General features: G+C 42.4%; 1 protein-coding gene across 1 annotated transcript in view; it reads right to left on the bottom strand.

Annotated features, from left to right (window-relative positions):
- Nucleotides 1-23,670, bottom strand: part of POLR3A (RNA polymerase III subunit A) — a 75,806-nt gene that overhangs the window by 14,445 nt on the left and 37,691 nt on the right. The window contains exons 19-26 of the mRNA XM_063133173.1: nt 22,111-22,248; nt 20,805-20,975; nt 20,304-20,417; nt 13,234-13,320; nt 11,873-11,955; nt 4,407-4,577; nt 2,043-2,136; nt 1,827-1,919 (exon numbers count right to left, since the gene is read on the bottom strand). Coding sequence (XP_062989243.1) covers nt 1,827-1,919; nt 2,043-2,136; nt 4,407-4,577; nt 11,873-11,955; nt 13,234-13,320; nt 20,304-20,417; nt 20,805-20,975; nt 22,111-22,248 — 951 coding nt within the window. The remainder of the gene's footprint in view (nt 1-1,826; nt 1,920-2,042; nt 2,137-4,406; nt 4,578-11,872; nt 11,956-13,233; nt 13,321-20,303; nt 20,418-20,804; nt 20,976-22,110; nt 22,249-23,670) is intronic.

Below are 23,670 nucleotides of genomic sequence, written 5' to 3'. Positions count from 1 at the left end.
AAATAAATTTTGTTGTAAAATCATGCAACTTTTCCTTTGCCGGCATTACAAAAATACAGCCCTTCTTCTGCGTCCCTTCAGCAAAGATTTGGTCATCCCTTGCTGTTGACTACTCTGGTCTTATTACCTCACTTTTATCCACTCACATCCATCCAGCACTCTGCTGCCCAAATTATTCACCGTCTTTTTGTTCTGCCCACTCTTTAAAGCCCTTCACCGGCTTCCTGTCCACTCTCAGATCCTTCATAAGCTTCTTGTCCTTACCTTCAAAGCCCCTCCTAAGGAGGGAAACCCCTGATCTCTCTGGACTTGTATAACATATGCTTCTGTTTTCCTATGACTCCATTTCCCCATCATCATCATCACCACCAGATGAAAACTACACTCCACTACGGGAAGGAGGTAAAACTGCATTATGTTTTGCATCTGCTCACTTCTCCCAGTTGCCTGATTTAGCTGGAAAAATGTAGTGGGAAGAGAAATATACCGAAAGAATGGGGGAAGAGAGAAGAGCAGAAGCCATCTTGCAGCAGCTGCAGCAGAGATGGATGGGGTGAGGATCCTAAAGGAATCAACACTGATATATCAACTGAGTTTGAGAGAACCTTAGTTTTACAAGGCCTAAAAAGAGATCACTGCAAATCACTCCAGTAATTGCTTGCTCACGAGAACATCAGAATTTTGTACCATTCGTAATGTTTGCATAGCAGCTCCAAGTCAAGATTAGATGGTTTATGTGAATACGTAAGGTATCAATTCAAACCCAATTGAAGACCGTGGTGCTTACCTTCAAAGTCCTAACAGGCTTGGGGCCCAGATACTTTAAGGAGCGCCTTCTCCCACAACATCCTGTCCAAGCATTAACATTTAAGATGCGGCCCTTCTTCAACTACCTCTTTCCTCCCTTTTCCTCCTTGGGCCCCCTGCTTTCTCTGTTCACCCTTTTCAAAAGTCACCTTTCCTAAACAACCCCTTTCTCTCCTCTCCTCTCTCTACTTCCCCCAGCCCAAGCTCTCATTTCTCAAGCTTCCCTTTGTTGCTCAGCTTCTTTGTGACATCATCACTGATCAGCCAATTAATGGCAAAGGCTACAATGCTGTCATAGAAGCGCTGAGCACACTGGGTTAGATCAAGATCTAGTCATACTTAGAATAGACCCATTAAAATCAATAGACTTTAGTTATGATGAACTTAAGACCCATTGACTGAATCCAAGCCACTGTAATTAAGAGTTGCCACAAAAAAATAAAAATCACCTAAAGCAAAATTCAAGCAAATTTGCACATTCATCCTCAGGAGAAATATTTAAGAATTTTGTTGTTGTTTTTATTCGTTCAGTCGCTTCTGACTCTTCGTGACTTCATGGACCAGCCCACACCAGAGCTTTCTGTCAGCCGTTGCCACCCCTAGCTCCCCCAGGGTCAAGTCTGTCACCTCCAGAATATCATCCATCCATCTTGCCCTTGGTCGGCCCCCCTTCCTTTTGCCTTCCACTTTCCCTAGCATCAGCATCTTCTCCAGGGTGTCCTGTCTTCTCATTATGTGGCCAAAGTACTTCAGTTTTGCCTTTAATGCCATTCCCTCAAGTGAGCAGTCTGGCTTTATTTCTTGGAGTATGGACTGGTTTGATCTTCTTGCAGTCCAAGGCACTCTCAGAATTTTCCTCTAACACCTCATTTCAAAAGCATCTGACTAGCATTTATCTAGAGGATTTAGTACATCCTTAGTTATAACAGAACTAACTACAGGATAACCATTTGGTGAATTCAGAGTAGACGTGATCGCACTCTTTGGGCAAAAAGGAAATGGAAAACGGACACACTCACCTCCAGCCTCAGCAGTCTAATCCGTTCTAATGAAAGCTTGACAAGAATAAAGCAATCATCTGGAAGGAAAACTTCTTCAATATACTCTGAAATCTGCAGGTCACAAAACCCAGATAAAGAAATGTGAGAATGGCCATAATGGGATACATATTACAGCAATGACACAGAACAGAATTTGAAATATTGTGTATCAAACAATAGTAAGGCACGGTCTACCTCTCCTAGTAGTGTCTTCTCTATTCTTCCTTTAACCAAGCGGGCAAAGTCTGGATCATCATCCATGTCAAGGTGTGCTGTGATGATCGGTGTACTACACATAAGCAGCAAAGGCACAGGTGTGAAATGTTGAGCAGCTCACTGTCTTTATATGCACATCATTAAATAATATCTATAGTCTATACAGCACCTAAGAATGGTAGAAAACAACAACATATGCTGCCCGCATGCTTAAAATCTAAAAAGCACATATAAATTGCATGTCTGTAATTATGTGCTCTGGGATTAAGCAGCAGGGTACTTAAAATCACCAGTTTTCAGTAAGAAGAATCTGAAACCAATCACAGAGTTTAAGAGATACTCTCAGTCTTGTCTGAAGCTGGAAGGACGTAACACAAACTCTTTTTTAAAGGTCGCAGTAAAAGATATTATAACAGATTGTATAGTTTGTTCCACCCAGTTCCAGAAGTAGACCATACATGAGAGTAAACAACCAGATTAAGGAAAATACAGTCATACAGTGCCAGGCAAATGTACCTACAATGCTTTTACAGTGTAATCCTATGCATGTTTACTCAGAAGTTACTAAATTCAATGGGGCTTACTTCCAAGTAAGTGTATAGGATTACACCCTTGACCTTTTGGATCTGCTATTCATGCTATTCTCTGCTCAGCACAATGGCTTTTTGGAGCAGGGTAACAGTAATAAACACAAATTAAGGTTACTCTTTCAAATTGAAAAACTTGATTCTGCTCACATTTTCACCAACCAACTTTGGGGTCTATTAATTTTAATAGAATCAGCTACTGAATCAACCCTTATTATTATTATTATTATTATTATTATTATTATTATTATTATTAATTTTAATATATACATTTGGGCATTCATAAATTATACATCAAAAGTTTCATATCCAGAATCCAAACGAAACACAACGGCTTGGAACAGTCATCAACTAGGGTATTGCTAGAGTTTGACTACAGGAGTTCATCGCAAACAAATCAAAGTTTTTACATCGTTCATTGGCATCTAATAGCAGATCTTTAAATAAGAGCAACGAAAAAATTGAGAATTCCTTTCAAAATTAATAACAGAAACGCCGCAATAGTGTTCAACATCAATAGATTTTACAATTAACAAAGGTATAATGTGGTGCTGACCACAGAGGTTATAGGGAGCTTCCCCCTTTGGTCAAGCTATAACAAGGAGAAAGTTATATCTATTGATGTCTAAATTGTATCTGTCTCTCATATAGACAATGAAAGGGTGCCAAGCATTGGAAAAACAAGCAGTTTTTAGACTTCCGTCTCTTAGATGAGCGTATTCGGTTAGCTTGGTCATTTCTGCTACCCACTTTTCTCTTCTTTTGCCATCTTAGACTGACATGGTAAATGGCACACAGTGACTTAAGTCTTTGCACTTTTATCTGGCTTAGGAGACATGACTTCTACTTATTAAAAAGAGAGCGAGACTGGGTTCAGACAATCGCGGTGAGGGAAGCCACCATCGTTGCTGCTCCTCACATGGGCTGCATGTGCGACCGCCATTTGTATTTTCCCCTGCAAGTCCGAACCCGGTGCACAGTGCCAGGGAAAGGGCGCTGCACCCACCCTAAAACCTACGGCATGTAGTAGAGGTAGTAGGGTGGCTATGGTTCCTCCTGCTGCACTGTGCGGTGGGTTCAGACAACACGCCAACCTGCGGTGCAGTGAGGAAGGCTGTGCTCACAGCGGGGAGCAGCTGCAATGGTTGCCCTCCCTTGCTGTGATTGTTTGAACTCACCTAGAGCATCCTGACACCCTTTGCAATCCAATTCACCATTCTTTGGTAATAGATCTAGGGCTCATGTACACCTAAGGGTGTAGAGGGAGGGAGGATCGCGGACTTACCTGCTTCCGCTATCCTCCCCCAGCATCTAGACGGCAGCGCGATGTCCCAGAAGGAAAGAGGGACGTCACGACCACCATCTTTTAATTAATTTATTTTTAACTAAGAGGAGCCGGCTGTACAATTGGGCTCCAGCTCCTGAAAGATAAAAACAAAACAACCCCCCAACCCCTTGAACTGTTCCCCACCCCCACCCCCGATGGGCATGGACTGCCCCCGTGCAACTCTGTGCCCATTTTAAGAGCCCCGCTACTTGTGGGGAGGAAGGGGGAAGCCGGGAGCGGGCACCGCACCACCTGTGGTCCTCGGTGTGGTCTTGGACCACGGGCAAAATCAGGATCACTGAGGTCTCGGTTATTCCAGGAAAATGAAGGGGTTGTCCCTGCTTGCCCCCCCCCCCCCGATCCCCTGTGCGTCATGACAATCTAGGGACGATCAAAAGTATGGTGTAGACATGCCCCTAGTTACAGTACCTGATTGCTTTGGAGGCATTGATGATCTCTTTGATCCTCGGCACTCCTAGTGTGATGTTCATTGAGGCAACACCAGCAAAATGGAAAGTTTTCAGAGTCATCTGTGTGCCAGGCTCACCAATGCTCTGAGCACACAGAGCGCCCACTGCAGAGCCAGGCTCCATCTGTGCCCTAAGATGTAAACCAAGGAGACCCTTGTTTTTATTCATTTCACATCTACAAGTCCACTCAGGCCATCATGGCTGAGCTGTAACAGAACACAGCTCTCTAAGGACCAAGATTCACAATTGCTCTACTGAATAAAAAACAAAACGACTCAGTGCTGCACTATGCAAGCATTATTCGTTTGAGGCTATCATAAAAAATGCTTATTAAAAATTATAGCTGGGGCTATGTATACTTGGAATAAAAGTCAAAATTGTGCACCAAGAGCAGCTGAATTTCAAAGCCTGTTTACATTGATTCTGCAAAAAAAGCATATGCATAGCTTTTCTTATTTCGCATGATCTAATATATAATGTTTATCATTTGGATTAATTTCTTATGCTTCATCTAGACCAGCCTTCCTCAACCTGGGGCGCTCCAGAGGTGTTGGACTACAACTCCCAGAATGCCCCAGCAGCTGATCTAGACCTAATGAAGGACAGGTAGCTGTGTGGGGCCAAAAAGCTCCATCCCTCAACTGCTGGAAATCTTTGGCCAACTTTTTTTATTCTGAGAATATACCTTCAACAACACAATTTCAAGGATATATTACGTAACGGCCAGAAACTTAAATTTAATAAATCAAAGTTGAGATAGTCAGGAAATAGAAGTCTGTTTTTCCACCTGTGCTCCTACAGAACCAGCACGCCCTCCCATGCATCCGCCTGAAACCATTTCCTCACCAGCCTCAGTGGCTAGCACCTCACAGGACCTGCCCCCCCCACCCCACCCCAATTCTATTTCGCAGGAAAGCTTATTCATGTAGCAAGGCTCAATTAAAACAGGCTTATAAAGATTATCATCCATTAACAACAACTTTTCGGTAAAAGTAACTGATAAGGTGTGTAACTATCAAAATGGGAACAGGGAACATTGTCGGCTAATATATTTATTATTTATTTATTACATTTAGATACCGCCCCATAGCTGAAGCTCTCTGGGCAGTTTACAAAAGTTAAAAACAGTAAACATTAAAAAAAAAGTATACAAAATTTTAAACCATCAAAAACATAAGAACAATAGTATAAAAACAACAGTATCCATTTAAAAACAATAGTTCTGGGGTCCGTTAAAATACAAACTTAGCGTTGTTTAATGCTGTTAAATGCCTGGGAGAAGAGAAAAAAATTCCTGGGTGCTGCTGTTTGAATGAAGATTACAGAATCATTTGCTTGTTCTGACTGTTGCTGGATTTAGGATGAAATGGCCAAAGGCTTAAAAGAAATATAATGATGGCTTTATACACGTACTCGTTTTAGCTTTGTTTTCTCTGAATAACATCTTCCTTTTTTCACGTGATGCATTTCATACTGTATATTGCGAATCCTGTTGTGTCAGATGGATCCAGTTGCTCACAGGAGAAGAATCCATGCAGAGGATTCCAATGTGCGCAACAAATTTTTGTTTTCTACTTCTGCATACGCTGGCAGTACAAGGGGGGCACTGCTGATTATTGAACTTATATCCCACCTTTTCTATTCAAATGAAAAAAATAAAAGAGACTAACCCAAGAAATATAGAATACAAATGAGTCAAAGCAGGCCCATCATCCCCTTCTCTCTCTCCTGCAGCGTGGCTTGCTCCTTCTGCTAAGCCAGTGGTTCCCAAAGTGGGTGGTATTGCCCCCTTGGGGTGGGTGGGATTGCATAGGGGGGCATAAAGAGGCAAGGGGGTGGCAGGGGGGCGCTAAGAGGCAAAGGGGCGGCAAGGGGGCGCTCAAGGTGGTCTTTTCCGAGAAACACCTCTCCAGAAGGTCTTAAGACCCAGGGACATTTTTATGGGAGAAGGTAGTTTGGTCCCAAGCCATATAGAGGAAGAATCCACACATGTATTAATACCGTTTAAGAAGAGTCCTTTTAACGGTGAATTGAAATGTTTCAAAAGCACCAAAACGCCAATGAAGACACGTACCCTGCTTGGTGTGCCCCGCTATCTTGCACTATGGAGAGTGGTTCAGAAGCTCCTGGTTGCATTTCCAACATCATATTTGGTGGAATGTGGTTTTAGTGTGGTCTGCCTACTTCTCTCCAAGCAAAGAAATCGACTCCAGATTACTAAACGTGGTGATTTAAGACTCATGTTAAGTGACTTTAAACCAGACACTGGGAAACTGGTATCACTTCATCAAGCCCATCCATCACATTAATGGAACGGAAACTGCCTTGGTCGCCCTGTGGGATGACCTCTGCCGGGAGAGAGACAGGGGGAGTGCGACCCTGTTGGTTCTCTTGGACCTCTCAGCGGCCTTCGATACCATCGACCATGGTATCCTTCTGGATAGGTTGTCTGGATAGGTTGTAATGATGAGGTTATGGATATAAATGGGAATGGTATATCAGGGTCTCCCTTATAATTGCTCTATACTGAAATGCTTTCAAAGGCTTTCCAGACATGGTGGAATCATTTCAGCCTTTAATAAAAAATAAACCAACAATTTAACAAACTGCAACAAAACAAAGAAAGTGCATGCTGGAAGTACCCAGGCTATAAGTCAAATGATACACAGAGGTGCCTCTTATAACATGGACGGGTTAATTTGGCAGGTGGGATTCAGCTGGTGCTCCTGCCAAGGGCACTGGACCAACATCAATACAAATACCAAAATAAACATGATACTCATCGTCACCGACTTTTTCTTATGCACAGGCTAAGTGATCTCAGCCAAGGAGGTCAGTATTAAAAAAAATATTTTAAATACCATTTATTAAACATCCACGTATAGCACACAGGGTAAAGCTAGGCCTCCAAGATGCACAGAGTCATAGCAACAATTTGCTTAGCAAGAGACCTTATGCAACAAAGAAAGTAGCAGAGCAGAGGACAGCTGTCACCCTTAGTTAAATCCCAGGGAAAGAATCCTACGGCATATTATGGAGCTTCTCTACATAAAAGCAAATCAACTCAGAGCAGAAACAGCCTCAAGACTAGTACTGTCCTCTTCAGTAATAATAATAAAAAAGCCTCAGCATTCCAAAAATCAATGCCAGAACCAGGATAAAGTCTGGGCAGAAATTAAGGCAAATTCTCAATCATCAATGCTGAAACAGAAAATTTTCAATGAACCCCCACCCCCCTAGACCTCTTCCACATAAGGGTTGCAGAGGGATACTGCCTTCCTCCTTCAAAAGTCATGTTTGGGGTGATTTTACATACAAGTATTAACTCACCCCAAATTGTATTTTTAAATATTACCAGCAGCAGCCTTGGCAGATGCTGCTGCAAATGCTGAAAATGAGCGTTAAGATGTTTCTTAATGCTAAAGAAGAATCAACATGGCTTCCGCAAAGGCCCTGTCTCACTAATCTATTAGAATTCTTTGAGAGTGTCAACAAACATGTAGACAGGGGTGATCCGGTGGACATTGTTTACTTGGACTTCCAAAAGGCTTTTGATAAAGTCCCCCACCAAAGACTCCTGAATAAAGTTAGTAGTCATGGAATAAGAAGCGAGGTCCTCTTACGGATCAGTAACTGGTTAAAGAACAGAAAGCAGAGTAGGAATAAATGATCAATTCTCTCGATGGAAGGAAGTAAATAGTGGGGTCCCACAGGGATCGGTATTGGGACCAATTCTTTTCAACTTGTTCATAAATGATCTGGAATTAGGAGTGAGCAGTGAAGTGGCCAAGTTTGTGACAACACCAAATTATTTAAGGGATTGTGAAGAGCTCCAAAGGGATCTCTCCAAGCTGGGAGAGTGGGCATCCAAATGGCAGATGAGGTTCAATGTAAGCAAGTGTAAGGTGATGCACGTTGGGGGAAAACACCCCAACTTCAAGTATAACCTAATGGGATCTGAGCTGGCGGTGACCAAACAAGAAAGATCTTGGGATTGTGGTGGACAGCTCAATGAAAATGTGTGCGGCTGCTGTAAAGAAGCCAAATTGAGAATAAAACGGTCAGTATCAGACTGCCCTTATACAAATCTATGGTGCCACAACGCTTAGAATACTTTGTATAGTTCTGGTCACCACACCTAAGAAAAGATTTTGTAGAGGTGGGAAAAGTGCAGGAAAGGGCAACTAAAATGATTAAGGGGCTGGAGCATCTCCCCTATGAGGGAAGGTTACAACAGCTGGGATTGTTTAGCTTGGAAAAAAGGAGACTAAGGGGAGACATGATAGAGGTGTACAAAATTATGCATGGTGTCAAGAATGCGGAGAGGGAGAGATTTTTCTCCCTCTCTCAAAATACTAGAACCTGGGGCCATCCCATGAAGCTGATTGGTGGGAGATCCAGGAAAAATAAAAGGAAGTACTTCTTCACACAGTGCATAGTTAAATTATGGAACTCACTACCACAAGATGTAGAGATGGCCACCAATTTGGATGGCTTTAAAAGGGGGTTGGATAAATTCCTGGAGGCGAAGGCTATCCATGGCTACTAGCCCAGATGGTTGTGTGCTATCTCCAGTATTCGAGGCAGGAAGCCTGTGTGCACCAGTTGCTGGGGAACATGGGTGGGAGGGTGCTGCTGCACCATGTCCTGCTCGTTCATCCTTGGCCACAGTGTGAACAGAGTGCTGGACTAGACGGACCCTTGGTCTGATCCAGTGTGGCACTTCTTATGTTCTTAATGTTCTATAGGTAGACTCTCTAAACAAGCAAGTAGGGTTTTGTTCCTGATCTCATTGGGGAGCAAACAGGACATGAAACTCTGAACTCTAATATAGCTGCCAAGTATTGGTGGTGGATATGTGAGCTGTTTTTATTATGTCTATGTTCTCGCTCCAGGGAGCTCAAGCAATTCGATATAAGTAGGCATTTCCCAGGTGGTCTCCCATCAAGACACTGACCAGATCCAGACTGCTTAGTTTCAGCAGTGACTGCTGCCTCAAGCAGCTCAAAAACACCATCCCTTTTCCACAGCTACTGTTTCTATACTGCTTGCATTTTTCTATGATTTGAGTGCTGCTACTCTTTACCGCTGATATTTCTGTGGGCTAAAAGATGGAATAAAAATTTAAGAAAACCACAGACAGTCAATTTCAACCTGTAACAAGTGAGAGGGGTAGTATTACTATTAGAATGTAACAGTGCAATACTATGGGGCGGTATATAAATGTAATAATAATAAATAATAATATATAAAAGACATACAATACACATGATGTAGCAAAAAACTCTTATGTAAACTGCATGTATACACTGGCTTCCAATTGTGCACTGGGTCTTAAATAAAGAGATCTTCAAATTATATTCCATTTCATTACTTCATCAGAACCACCTAAGGCCATTTTTCTCATGGAAGGCCGCTGAAAATAACCCTCCAGGCACTTGAGTGTCTCTTCTAAAGACTTGTTATCTGATGGAAATCATCCATAATGTCTTAGGTATAAAAATTTAAAACATAAAATGAATGGAAAGAACATGAAGCTTTTTTAAAAAGAGTATTCCTATTCTACTTCTCATACTAAGATATCTAAATCAGCAGTCCCCAACCTTTTTGGGACCGGATTCATGGGAGACAATTTTTCCATGGACCGGGGGGGGGGGGGGGGGGGGCAGCCGGCTCAGACCAAGCTGCCTGCTGGCTGCTGCCTACCAGCACCAGGTCTGCTGGTGAGAATGCGGCCCGGTTCCTAATAGGCCCTGATGGGTACCCCTGATCTAAATGACTTGATAGGCTCCCTGTCTGGAGTGTTAGCATCTTGTGTTGAGCCAATGCGACCGATAGGGGATGCTGTTGGTATACTGCCCATCCCACAGACCTGAGATCTCCCTACCAGAACTGGCAGAGCTGGTCTGGCATGTGATGCTGAGGTCCTCCAGACTGCTGGTTCCTTGCTTGAGGTGGCTCAGGATTTCATGGCTTCCATGACAACCATGGGACAGTCCCAACATGTCATCGGCCTGACACATGTTGTAGGGCACACACTAACTTTTTTTTCCCAGTGGGCCACAGAGCTAGTGATCTGAAGGTGGGGGATTTTGACTCTATGTCATGATCAGATCACCTCCTGTTGAGGTTTAGACTTATGGGAGCTTTCACCTTCTGCAAGGGTGGGGTCCCTATTAAGATGATCTGCCCCCAGCAAGGGAAAGGGGCCCCTGATTCTAGAATGCTCTCCCCAGTGAGGTCTGCGTGGCACCAAAATTGCCATCACTTTGGCACCAAATTAAGACTTTCCTCTACTCCCAGGCATTTGATGGTACCTGATGGGGCTTCTTATTGGGTATTTTTTTAAAAACACACACACACACACACACCACACCACCACCAGGTCCTGGTAGTCCTTTTTGTTAATTGTTTTTAACGGTTTAAAACAGTTTTACATTTTAGTATGTTAAAGTTTCCATATTATGTTTTATCATGTTTTGAGCCACACAGAGAGCTTTGGCTGTTGGGCAGAACAGAAATGTAACAAATGAATAAATGAGAAACAAAAAGCCTCACAGTACTTCCACTTCATAGCCTATTATTACTAGTTGGCTTTCCATCGTTGAAGAACCTGAGCCACAGCCTAATTTACAAATTATACATCTTTTGTTTTATCCATTCATTCTAATTTGGATACTTTGGAGTTTAATACGACCTACTAGAACAGCCTTCCTCAACCTGGGGCGCTCCAGATGTGTTGGACTACAACTCCCAGAATGCCCCAGCAGGCTGGGGCATTCTGGGAGATGCAGTCCAACACATCTGGAGCGCCCCAGGTTGAGGAAGGCTGTACTAAAAGGTAATAAGCACTTCAAGAGACAAAAGAATTCACATCCTTACACTGTAATGCAAAGTTTAATACTTACTGTTAAATCTAATTGAAGCATCCAAAAATTAAAAGATTCAAGAACTGTGCTGTTACCCATTACCCTTAGATCCACTAGTATTACAAAAAAAAATCTGTGGGGCTTGAATTTATAATTTACTTTGTTACAGCAGCTAAAATGTGCGCTTTTGGCCTATACAAATATTGCATGTACAAAAGATTACTGGATTTTAAGGTTTAGGGAACGGCAATTATGCAAGAAATTAAACTATGTACAAGGGTAGATAAACAACTTCATGATATACATTTGAGAGAAATTATTGTCATGAATGTAAATACAATGCAAAGACATTTCTATTTTTCTTTTTTATTTAATATTGTGACAAACAGTTGGGAGAAAAAAATAAACTTTGGTTCCAAGTTACTTTCAGCTTCCAACTTTAATTCCTGCCTGGGAAAAACAACTGTTTTCTACCACTTTGTCACCTAGTTATATATCAGACTTGACTGAATCAAATCAAAGTAGGTTCATTCTTACTTAAAGAAAAACTTCATACCTCATATACTTCTCTCTACAGATCTCTAGAAACTTCTCCAGCTGGGTTGGAGTAATCCGGTCCAATTGATATAAAACATACGGCTAAAACGATAAAGACCCAGAACTATTAGGAATTTATTCAACAATTATCACTGCTCTGCTCTATGTATGTGTGTGCAGTGCACACACGTCTGGACGTGTGTGTGTGTGTGCAAAGCTCCCAAACCACCACCCAACAGCATATGCTGCCCTCAGGGATGAAAATGTTGCCCATCCCTTTCCTAAATGTCTGCTCCTCTAGTCTAAGACAGAATTCTTTAAACAAATTGAATGTTGACACAAATTTAAGTTCCATTAAGACATGTACATTTACAATGGTCATAACTTGTTGAGGTCAAAGAAAGGCCTTGAGACCAGGTTGGATGCCTTTCCTGGTGTGGTGCAAATTACGCAGCGCTATAGTGTTGTCTATTATATCCGGTCCATTTACCTCTGCTTTCCAGAGGCAGTCACAGTTTTCTGGTACCTGATGGCCCTGGAAAATCACTGTACCCATTTTAAGTTTTGGGAAGATGTCAGGGATGCCTTTAAATTTTTGTGTGTGTTCAGCTTTTGCGAAGTCTTCAGCTTTCAGTTAACTCCCCCAGATTTCTAAAAGTTAAAATCACTGAAGGATTGAACTCTAATGCATACACATATATTATACAAGTTCAGAGTGCCACATGCATGTAGTATAAGCATCTGCACAGTAAAAAAAAAAGTGAGAGACACAGATCAGCGCCACTTCTCTAATAACCAAGACAGTAATTGAATAATGTCCTATTTGGGCATTCAAAAATCTCTTACCTGAGCATACAAGTGGCGAAATCACATGCATTATGGAGCGCCTCCCTCCCCACACCATCGATGTGTACAGCACAACCTTCTGCAGGGAGGAGGCTTCCCCCTCTGCTGATGTTCACGCTGTATACTCAAGACAGCGGGTGAAGTGTACGCAACGCACATCAGATCGGGGCAGGGACTATGTGGTGCAGCCCCAGTTTCTGCTTGTGCGGGAGATTCTTTTGAATACCCGAATAGGGCTTATGTTCAAGCTGCAACTGTTCCAAAGTACAACCAGATCTACTGGAAGTTTAAAGATTCTTAATTTAAAAAACAAAACTGTTGTGTTCTATTTCAAATCATTCTGTTTCAGAAATCAGTGTAGGATAGGTTGCTACAGCAGCCTGTAATGTAAGCACGGTGGGGGTAGGAAGCCCTTTGACAATGAACTTTGAAGTGAGAGTAAGGATTTGTTACAAGTGAACAGAAAGAAAACCCCTATTTTCATCTGCTACAGGCAGGGTATGCAATCACTGCAGAACCTATGAAATAGATTACCTCTGTTGTGCCATTGTCATTAATGCCATACTTGTCCCTGGTTTTCTTGATCTTTTCAGACATATTTTTGATGAATTTTTTAATTTCCTGCAACAAAGAACACATGTTTTAGAGCCGTGCCTCATGTTCAGACACCATTAGCTTACACATCTGGTAGTAAAAAAAGTAAAAAGGTTCTCTCAAAGAATGCACTTCATGTTACAATAGCCAACTTCATATGGCTTTTGGAAAGAAGTTCAAATGCAAACTTGAAAGAACTACCTGCCAAGGAGAAGTAAAATGACTACAGCTGTTCTCTCCACTAGCCTCTTGGGAAGTTCTCTGCCTTTATATACACCTCGCAAAGTTTTTTCTTTGGGTGTGTGTGTGAAAGGGGGATTCTGGAATTCTTCTCATATGCTATCTCTAACATTCTGAGATCCAAGAGCCTGCATTAATAGAATGAAATGAGCAGGTGCAGAACAGTCAGTGGAGCTAGTGGGGTGGGGGAAATCTGGGGTGTGTGTGAATCTTCCAATCAAATACAACTTGTGAGCCATTCAAGAAAATTGCTTGCGAGTATATTCAGGACAGATTTTAAAAAAAGTACTTCTTCACACAACATATATTTAATATGTGCAATTCTTTGCCACAAAGTGGTGATGCCCACTAGCTTAGATGGTTTTGAAAAGGGTCCTTCAATGCCCAATAGCTACAATGGCTATATACAACTTCAAGGTTCTCAAGCAGCAGGCCACGGAAATCTGTTCCTGGGAGCAACACCATAGGACTACCACCTGCAAGCCCTCCTTGAAGCATCCAATTGGCCACAATGGGAAGCAGGACGCTAGACGAGATGGACCTTTGGCCTGTGGCTCATATGTTTTTATAGCCAATTTGGGTTATGATATAGGTTCTTTTTGAGGAGGCCATATCTAGCACAACTATCCTTATGACTATTTTTGCCTTAGTTATACAAAAATGGGCACTCAAACACTTAACCCCCTCCCTGCCAAAAGCTAAGCGTTTTTGAAACCAATGCAGTAGTGAACTCCACTACTAACAACAATTTAATACCAAATTGTAGGTATTACATTCGGTATTACATTTTTCAGACTAAACGGATGGAAATCCTGTGCTGAATCAAGGGGCTGGTCTGCATGACATGGACACCCCACCATGTAGAAGGCACAGCAGGTGGTGGCGTGTCAGCCATGGTGGATCCCGGCGTATCCACTGCTGCCAGCGCCCTTTTCCACAACTCAGCCCGCAATTTATCCGTCTGGTGCCTTCTCGTCTGTCTAGAGAAGGCTTGGCAATTTGGGCACATCTCCACCTTTTGTGCCCCCCTGAGGCAAAGGACACAAAAACTATGCCTGTCTGAGGGGAGCAGCTTGGTCCCGCAATGGACACATTTTTTGAAGGGTGCTCTGAGGGCCATACAAATTAGGTTGAAAAAAGGGGTAGCAAGAAAATGAATATATATATATACATTTTTTAAATTTATTTTTTTAGTGAATGAGAGACGAAAAGTTGGAGAAAAAGGTGAAGAGTACTGTCAAGAAAGAGGAAAAGAAAAGTCTTTAGCTACAGATTCTATTGAAGAGAAGTTCCCGATGAGGCAGTCGCAATGATGGCTGAAGGAGAACTGAGGGTTTGGGCGGGAACCCTCCAACGCATGTGCAGTACAGAGGGGGAGGGTTCCCGCCTAAAAACGTTTTTAGCTATGGAAAATTCCCAAGGCCGGGTTTCGCGCAGGCGCAGAGCCCGTGTGTGATGCACAGAGACCACGATGAAGAAAGACAGGTTGCTTACCTGTAACTGTAGTTCTTCGAGTGGTCATCTGTGCAGTCACACATATGGGCTCTGCGCCTGCGCAGGGCCAGCTCCAGAAACTTCTCTAGCTGAAAACGTTTTAGGCGGGAACCCCTCCCCCACCGTCCACTGAGCATGCTCAGGGGTTCCCGCCTAATCCCCTCAGTTCCTGAAACCGCCTAAACAGTCTCACTGAGGAGAACCACCAGGTGATCAAAAAATAATGACACCATAGTGGGGACGGTGGGAGGGTTGTGTGGCTGCACAGATGACCACTCGAAGAACTACAGTTATAAGTAAGCAACCTGTCTTTCTTCTTCGTGGTCTCTGTGCATCACACATATGGGTGATTAACAAGCTGACTTACCAGAGGTGGGTGGTGTCAGGTGATAGATGAGTCTCACAGAATTGCCGATATTTTGATATTTTGAATATCCAACATCCACCCACCCCGCTCAGGGGTTGTTGTCATCATGCAAACCTGGTGAGCATGGGTTATGCAATGCTTAAAAAACCCTTACATAACCCTAGAACAAATCATGGGTTATGCGAAGGGTGTTTAACCTCCACATAACACACATATGCTGGGTTCACAAACACAACAACCCCGAAGGAGGGAATGGAACATGGTGCCTGTGGGTGCAATGGTTGCCATGTCATCAAAACCAGGTCAGTGTCAAAGGAATGGGCAATAAAATGTCTACTTATTTTAATCTAATGAACAACTGAAGAGCATTACATCGCTCCAACAAACAGAAGATCAAGTTTAAATTAGTTCCTAAAAGGCGACAGATACAAACAAAACTCACTACGACTTGCACAATAACCCTGGTTAATATCCAGGCACTCCAACCCCCACTAAAATCTGGGCCCAAAAGCTTGTAATGCATAAACAACCGCTGGAGATTTTTTAAGGGTGATCCATAATACAGTCAATATGCACTCATGTCATGTTTAATCCCCATATGAGACTCCTGTTATTTGAATTGCCAAAAAGCAGTTAGATAGGTAACAGCAATCCAAAAACACCACTCGAGACATAAAATTTTAAAGGAGTTTGGGGGAGGGGGACTCACGCAATTAGGTTTTGGATTGGAGTTGGAGAAAAAAACTTCATTATTTACTTCCATTTAACATTCGCACAAAAGCTAGCAACACTGGCAAAGCATCTGTGTTTTTTGCAGGGGAGTGCCAAAGAGAATGTGCAGAGCAGGACTTTTGTAGCTGGTGGCTGCTATTTATCTTAACCCTAATTTGTATGCTTAATGAGGCTAGTGCTCACTTTGTAGCAAAGAGGAGCAGATGTCTGGTTTCTATGATCTCTTTCGCCTCTGCAGCTTGTAGGGCGGGGAGAGGAGAGACACATGCCAAAGGGAAATTGCCCTCTGGAGAAATGATGAAGAGTACAAATCTCCACATCTGGGATAGCTTCTTCCTTGGACCACCTCCTCTAAGCCAGTGGTTCTTAACCTTTTCGGTGTCACACCTCCCTTGTGAAAAATCTTATGACCCACGTCTCCCATGTGTTAACGGCTCAAAATTTAGGCTTAGGCAGGACAAGTTTGCATTTTTTAGTTCTGTCTCTGGACTAAAAAAATGCATATTCAATGAAATGAACACAAACGCAAGCAATGAACAGTTTTGTGGAAATAAAACCTGTATTTAAAGAAAGTATTTCTAATAGCTACACACATAAAAGGATAATTTCAAAATAACTTCAATGTGATCGCTGTTGCTGTTTGTGCTTAGCAAGAGTAGTTATTCGAGGGACACTCTGGCATCCAACCAATTTCTAGCTTTGTTTTTTATGCTGACAAGAGTTGAAAATCCAGATTCACACAGATAGGTGGTTGGAAATGGAATTAATGATGAAATAGCTTTCTTTGCCAGAACAGGATTTGCAGCCATTTGAGAGCACCAAAATTTATCAAGATTTTGATTGAAGACATTTTGCTTGACCAAGGCTTTGCTCTGCAACTCAATAAGGCCATCTTTTTGCATATCAGCATCATCCATAGAGTCCAAATTAAATGTGAAAGGATTTCAAACCCACAATAGCTTCGGCTATTGGGCGGTATAGAAATGCAAATTTATTTATTTATTTACTTTTTGCAATAAACCGGAAAAAGTGACTTAGAACAAAACAGTCCTTACCTTGAAAGATTGATAGTTCTTCGCGACCGCTAACGCATGTGTAGCAGGTAATGATAACTACGATAACGCACGTGGTATACAAAAGAGCTACAATGTAGCTCCAGTTATCCGGAGATGTGGACTGAGGTGTCATCAATATGTGGATGATACCCAGCTCTACCTTTCCTTTTCATCAAACCCAGGTGAGGCAGTGACTGTTCTGAACCAGTGCCTGGGCACGGTAATGGACTGGATGAGGGCTAACAAACTGAGACTCAATCCAGACAAGACGGAGGTACTGTTAGCGGGTGGTTCATCTGTCCGGCGAGGTGATGTTTGCCCTGTCCTGGACGGCGTTGCACTCTCCCTAAAGGATCGGGTCCATAGTTTGGGGGTGCTCTTGGATCCAGAACTGTCACTTGAGGCACAGGTGAACTCAGTGGCAAAGAGCACCTTTTATCAGCTTAGGTTGATATACCAACTACGCCCTTATCTGGACAGAGATAGCCTAGCTACAGTTATCCATGCTCTGATAACCTCTCGCTTGGATTACTGCAATGCGTTATACGTGGGGCTGCCTTTGAAAACGGTCCGGAAGCTTCAGCTGGTACAAAACAGGGCAGCCCGTTTACTAACAGGGACTGGCTGGCGAGTTCACATTACGCCAGTCCTTTCCCAGCTTCATTGACTGCCAGTCCAGGTCCGGGCCCGATTCAAAGTGCTGGTATTGACATTTAAAGCCCTAAACGGTTTGGGGCCAGGTTATCTGAAGGAACGCCTCCTCCCATATGTACCTACCCGGACCTTAAGATCATCCACAGGGGCCCTTCTCCGTGAGCCCCTGCCAAAGGAAGTGAGGCAGGTGGCTACCAGGAGGAGGGTTTTCTCCGCTGTGGCACCCCGGTTGTGGAACGAGCTCCCCAGAGAGGTCCGCCTGGCGCCTACACTGTACTGCTTTCGTCGCCAGCTGAAGACCTTTTTATTCTCTCAGTATTTTAACACTTAATTTTAACTTAAATTTAAATTTTACTGTTTTAATTCTGTATTTTAATCTTATAATCAACTTTGCTGTGTGGTTTTATCCTGGTTGTGCTTTTTATACGGTATTTCGTAATTGTGTTTTTAACCTGTTGGATGTTTTTTGTGGTTTTAATTTTTGTGAACCGCCCAGAGAGCTTCGGCTATTGGGCGGTATAAAAATGCAATAAATAAATAAATAAATAAATAAATAAATGTAGCTCCCAAGATTAGTAGAAAGAAATCAGGTTGGTCCAAGCTGCGCTGCTATGTATTTGTAAAAGAAACAATTTATAGTTGAGAGGCTACTCACACCTCCCCTGGAGTCAGTCCAAACCTCCCCTGGGGAGGCATACCCCACCGGTTAAGAACCCCGGCTCTAAGCCCAAAAGCTCTCCATCCAAAGAGGCTAGCATCTGTTGTGATCATACTGTATGGTCTCAGAACAGCATGCCCACTGACTCTGGATAGTACTGAAATGCAATACTGGAAGGTCACCTGGAATTTCTGTAGTGGCTGAGTACAGGACCTGAACTAAGCTACCAAGAGTCTAGAATCATCAGGAGCTAGAAACATCATCATCTTTCCTGTCAAGTCATGTGACCCCATAAGGTATCTATGAACACTCCTAGGCAACTGATTCATTGTTGCACGATAAGGGAACTTTCCCCAGTTGATCACAAAGCCATGTTCCTCCATAGCACTGGGCAGTAGCACAGGACATTTGACAGGGCCTTTGGGGCATAAGTTAAACTGAAAAGGTGTGTCCTGTACAGGTAGTGCCTACTGCTGTAGGCAAATGTGACAAATCTCTGGTGGTTGGCCACAACAGGTATCTGTAGGTGGGCCTTTGACAAGTCTATGGAGGTCACAATCAATTGGGAGATGGCTCTAGAATGATTTCAGGATTTCCATATTGAAATGCCTGTTTCACAGATATGTATTCAGCCTTTTAAAATTCAGAATAGCCCCAATATCCCTGGCAAAGTTGAGTCATGTTTGATCACCCTGAGATCCAGCAGGTATGGATGGCCATCCCATTAGCTATTCCAGATGCTGTGGTTTTGTGGATTCTATTAACCAGTTTGGGCAATTCAGTCAACTTCTGGGCATACCCTAAAATTACAATTTTCAGCAACCATCAACTGTTCTAGATGATGGTTAGGTTTCATGAAGTACTGATGATGTTCTTTAATCTGTGATCAGAATAGGGCTGAACTGGCATAAAAGACCCCAAAGCTAGAGCTGGTCTGGTAAATCAGGGAACTCTTCCTCCTGGTCAGGAGCTAATCCCAGTCTTTTGACCAGGAGGAGGTGCCATCCAATATTTTGAGACTGCCTTCCAGATATGGGAAGAGAACTGGAACTTGGAATGCAGTATTTAGCCTTTACAAGATGTTATCCACTAGGCCAGCCTTCCTCAACCTGGGGCACTCCAGATGTGTTGGACTACAACTCCCAGAATGCCCCAGCCAGCTGGGAGATGCAGTCCAACACATCTGGAGCGCCCCAGGTTGAGGAAGGCTGCACTAGGCGAACTGAGTGCCAGCACCAATGAACACCTCGACCAGGGCTTAAAAAGTCTTACAAGGAGGGTTCAGCTCCAGCAGACCACCATTTTAAAGGTCTATACACACACACACACACACACACACACACACACACTACAATTACCTCATTATATGTTGCAAAACCTGTTTCAGTTAAGGCCTTCAAAATAAATAGGAAATACAGATTTATTTTTTACTGTTATTAAAATAAACCCAAAGAACAAAGGACCCATAGGAACATAGCACAATATCCTTACTTCTCTGCTATTGAGCATCAACAATATGCTAGCTATAGAACACCAAAGTGACGGAGTGCTGGGTTATCTTTAAAAGACTGTGCTGCTTTGGAAGTAAGTTTATGAACCTCATTAGTATCAAACGGGCATATATAAACAACTCCTCAGAAGCCAGTGCATGGAGATTGAGGTGAGTGATCTCTACTTTAACTCAAAATCTGTCTGTTGAATGACTGATATGGTGCAAATCAAATATAAAATAGGAAGGTTTGCTGAAAAAGAGTTCCTTTTATAAGGGAACAATGGTGGTGTGAAAAAGGAATATAAGTAAAAGCATCACCTGTAGGAAGCTGTCCTGACAGCAAAGGAATTCATTCTTCTTCATGATGGATTCAGCAGTTAACACCAATTCATTTTTACTAAGTGCTGGCTCACTTCGGCTAGGATACACTGCCTTAAGCAACAAAGTAGTATACAGGTAAATTACATGGGCATTTTACATTTAATTTCTTCAGACAATTCAATACGCTTTCAAATGGATGTAGCTCACATGTCTTTTACAAATTCTACTATTAAAAGCAAAAATAGTTTACACAGTTCCTTCTAAGTTCTCAAGCACAGCCTTTAGAAATATTACAGAATCTTTGGGAGCACTGTTACAGAACAGATGTTAGATCAAGCTTTGCAAGATTAAGAATTCAGTAGCACATTTAATCTACAGATACTAGAATAATGAGTGGAAGAGCCAGTCATTAAAATCCAAGGTCAGGATTTCCTTCAAGCCTCTTATATAGCATATTGAAGACTATACCAATTTGAAGAGATACCCTATACTACTTACCCTGATGTTATCCAGGACACGCTTGAACTCCAGGGGTTCATCTTTCCCTTCCATGGCTGCGGGATCTAAACCATCCCCTCCATAAATGAACTGTATAATGTCACCAGTAGAACTCCTGACAGTCAAGTCATATTGTGAGCACAGATCTTCAAGTGACTTCACCAGTCGTCTCTGGGAAAATTGGCGGTGGTGGGAAAATAGCCTCTTTAGGACATATATATTAATGCAGCTTACACAGGTTTATAAAACATGGATGATGGCCAATTCACACATTACTTGCCAGATACAGGATGACCCTCATGAGTAATTCCTACAATGGGATATCTAAGGAAATGTTTATTTGGTTGTGCAGTTGTACTGTGAGAACCCATACGTGTCTGGAAATAACATCATGCATTTGATCTGCAGTGTAATAAAATAAATGGGAACCATTTCAAGATACTACATTGAAATATAATTACAAAGGTCTCCCTCTATTTGAATGTCTCAAGTGAACATTTTAAACACTTAACCAATATTGCAGACTTAAAGCCATCAAGGAGCATTTTGCTGTGTTTCTACCTGGCTTGAATAAATGTACACTTAAATCTCTATCAAGGCCTCAATACATTTTTAATTAGCTTATTTGAGAAATGCACCACATCCCATATTTATAAACACTAACAATGTCTAGAAGGGGTTAAAGTGGAAAAGAGATAGATTTCAAAGTACAATGGCTGAAAAAAAATCATCTGGAGCAATTAGCCATTTTGGCTCTTTTCCCAGGTGACTTTTAGTTGATGACACTGGAATTCCCTCATATGAAGCAGCTTCATGCAGGCCTGAAAATAGCTACTTGTCTGACTGGCTTTAAATGACAAAGAATCAATTCCAGAAAACCAAGCAGAACGCTTCCGTAAAATGGAAGAATCAAGTTCAGTCTCCTTCTTTCAGGCCACAAACATGCCACATACATCTAACACAGGTGAATATGGCCTAACAGTAGTATAAACATCTGCAGTTTTTTCAAGGGTGCTCCTTCATGCTAAAAAGTGCTGTTAAGATGTAAATGGAAGACCCACCATCTTTCCTTCCACCATAATATGGGTCTAGAAATATAGGGAATTTCCCCTCAGTGTTTCTACCCTTTCTTCACTCTCAGAACTGAAACTGGAGGAAGACTGAGAATACTAACTGTGAAGAGTATGTTAGTTATTTTCTTGATATAGACTAGATAAGGGAATCTTCAATTTCATGGAGAATAACTGATCATAGCAGTTTGCTACACTAGGTTTGTCTTTTCTCAAAGGCAAGCATCCCCAGTTACCTGCATGTATCCAGTTTCAGCTGTTTTTACAGCTGTATCAACGAGACCTTCACGACCAGCCATTGTGTGGAAGAAAAATTCAGTGGGCGTCAAGCCAGAATAGAAACTGTTTGCAACAAAACCTTTAGCTGCTGGTAGCTGCAAGAGGGGGAAAAAAGACTTTGTCACACTTCTAGAATGTGCATTCACAGGCAGTGTGGCCTAGTGAAGAGAGAGCATGGCTAGGAGCCCCAGGTTCAAATCTCCAGTCATGAAGCTCACTGGGCAACCATGGGCTAGCCACTATCTCTTAGCCTAACCTACCTCACAGGCTTGTTGTGAGGGTAAAATGGGAAGGGGGAAACCACGTACACCGCCTTGAACTCCTTGGAGGAAAGCTAGAATATGAAAGTAATCAAAACACCGGTTGCACACATGGTAAGTAAGTGAACCAGTATCTTTGCCAGAGTGACTTTGCCTTATGAATTCTTCTGGCAGGGCCACATAAAACAATCAGCTACACAAAGCAAAATGTGAGAACACCTGTCCTACTAATATCAGGGAGGAAGAGAAGCAACAGAGTGATGGCTTTTTTGTACACAACGAAAGGGCCCATAGTAAAATAATAATAATAATAATAATAATAATAATAATAATAATAATAATAATAATAATACCACCGTATATTTATTTCTTACCCGCCTCTCCCTTTGGATTGAGGCGGGGAACAACATTAGAACAGGAATCAATACATCTTAAAAATTCTTGATTTAACATTGATCTGGATAGGCCTGCCAGAAAAGGCTAGTCTTTAAAGCTGCCTTAAAATCACCCAGAGAATTAATTTTACGAATCTCCTCCAGCAGGCCATTCCACAATCTGGGGCGACAGAAGAAAAGGTCCTCTGGGAAACTGATGTCAGCCTAGTTTTAGCTGACTGAAGTAAGTTCATCCCAGAGGACCTGAGTGTGCGGGGTGGACTATATGGGAGAAGGCGATCCCGCAGGTAACCTGGACCCAAACCATTTAGGGCTTTAAAGGTAATGACCAACACTTTGTACTTTGCCCGGAAACTAATTGGCAGCCAGTGGAGTGACTTTAATGTTGGGGTAATATGCTCACCCCTAGATGTACTGGTGACCCACCTGGCTGCCATATTTTGAACTAGTTGAAGTTTCCGAACTAGGTACAATGGTAGCCCTATGTAGTTATCAATATGACTCAGAAGATTTCCTACTGGGTAACAGCTGAGCTTATCACAGGGGCTGTTTGCCAAAGCAGCAATCCAGTGTGATTGCTATTCTTTTCCATTCTCCATGACCACTGGCCTACTTCCAATATTTAAGTCCTGTACCTATTCGTTTCACCCTTACCCCAAACTCACTCCATCCTCCACTCCCTGTTATTATTATTATTTATTTATATAGCGCCATCAATGTACATGGTGCTGTACAGAGTGGGTTCTAGAGACGCCCAATGCTTTGTGCAATACCAAAGCTCCTCTAACTCCCAGGGGATGAGATATTTAAGTGCAGTGGGCCAAAGAGAGAAAGAATGTGTTGTATTTGATGCCTGCCAGCT

Source organism: Elgaria multicarinata, chromosome 8 (genome assembly GCF_023053635.1).
Source record: "Elgaria multicarinata webbii isolate HBS135686 ecotype San Diego chromosome 8, rElgMul1.1.pri, whole genome shotgun sequence".
Classification (NCBI taxonomy): domain Eukaryota; kingdom Metazoa; phylum Chordata; class Lepidosauria; order Squamata; family Anguidae; genus Elgaria; species Elgaria multicarinata.
The sequence above is the reverse complement of the archived record's forward strand: the minus strand, read 5'-3'. Positions and strand labels throughout refer to the sequence as shown.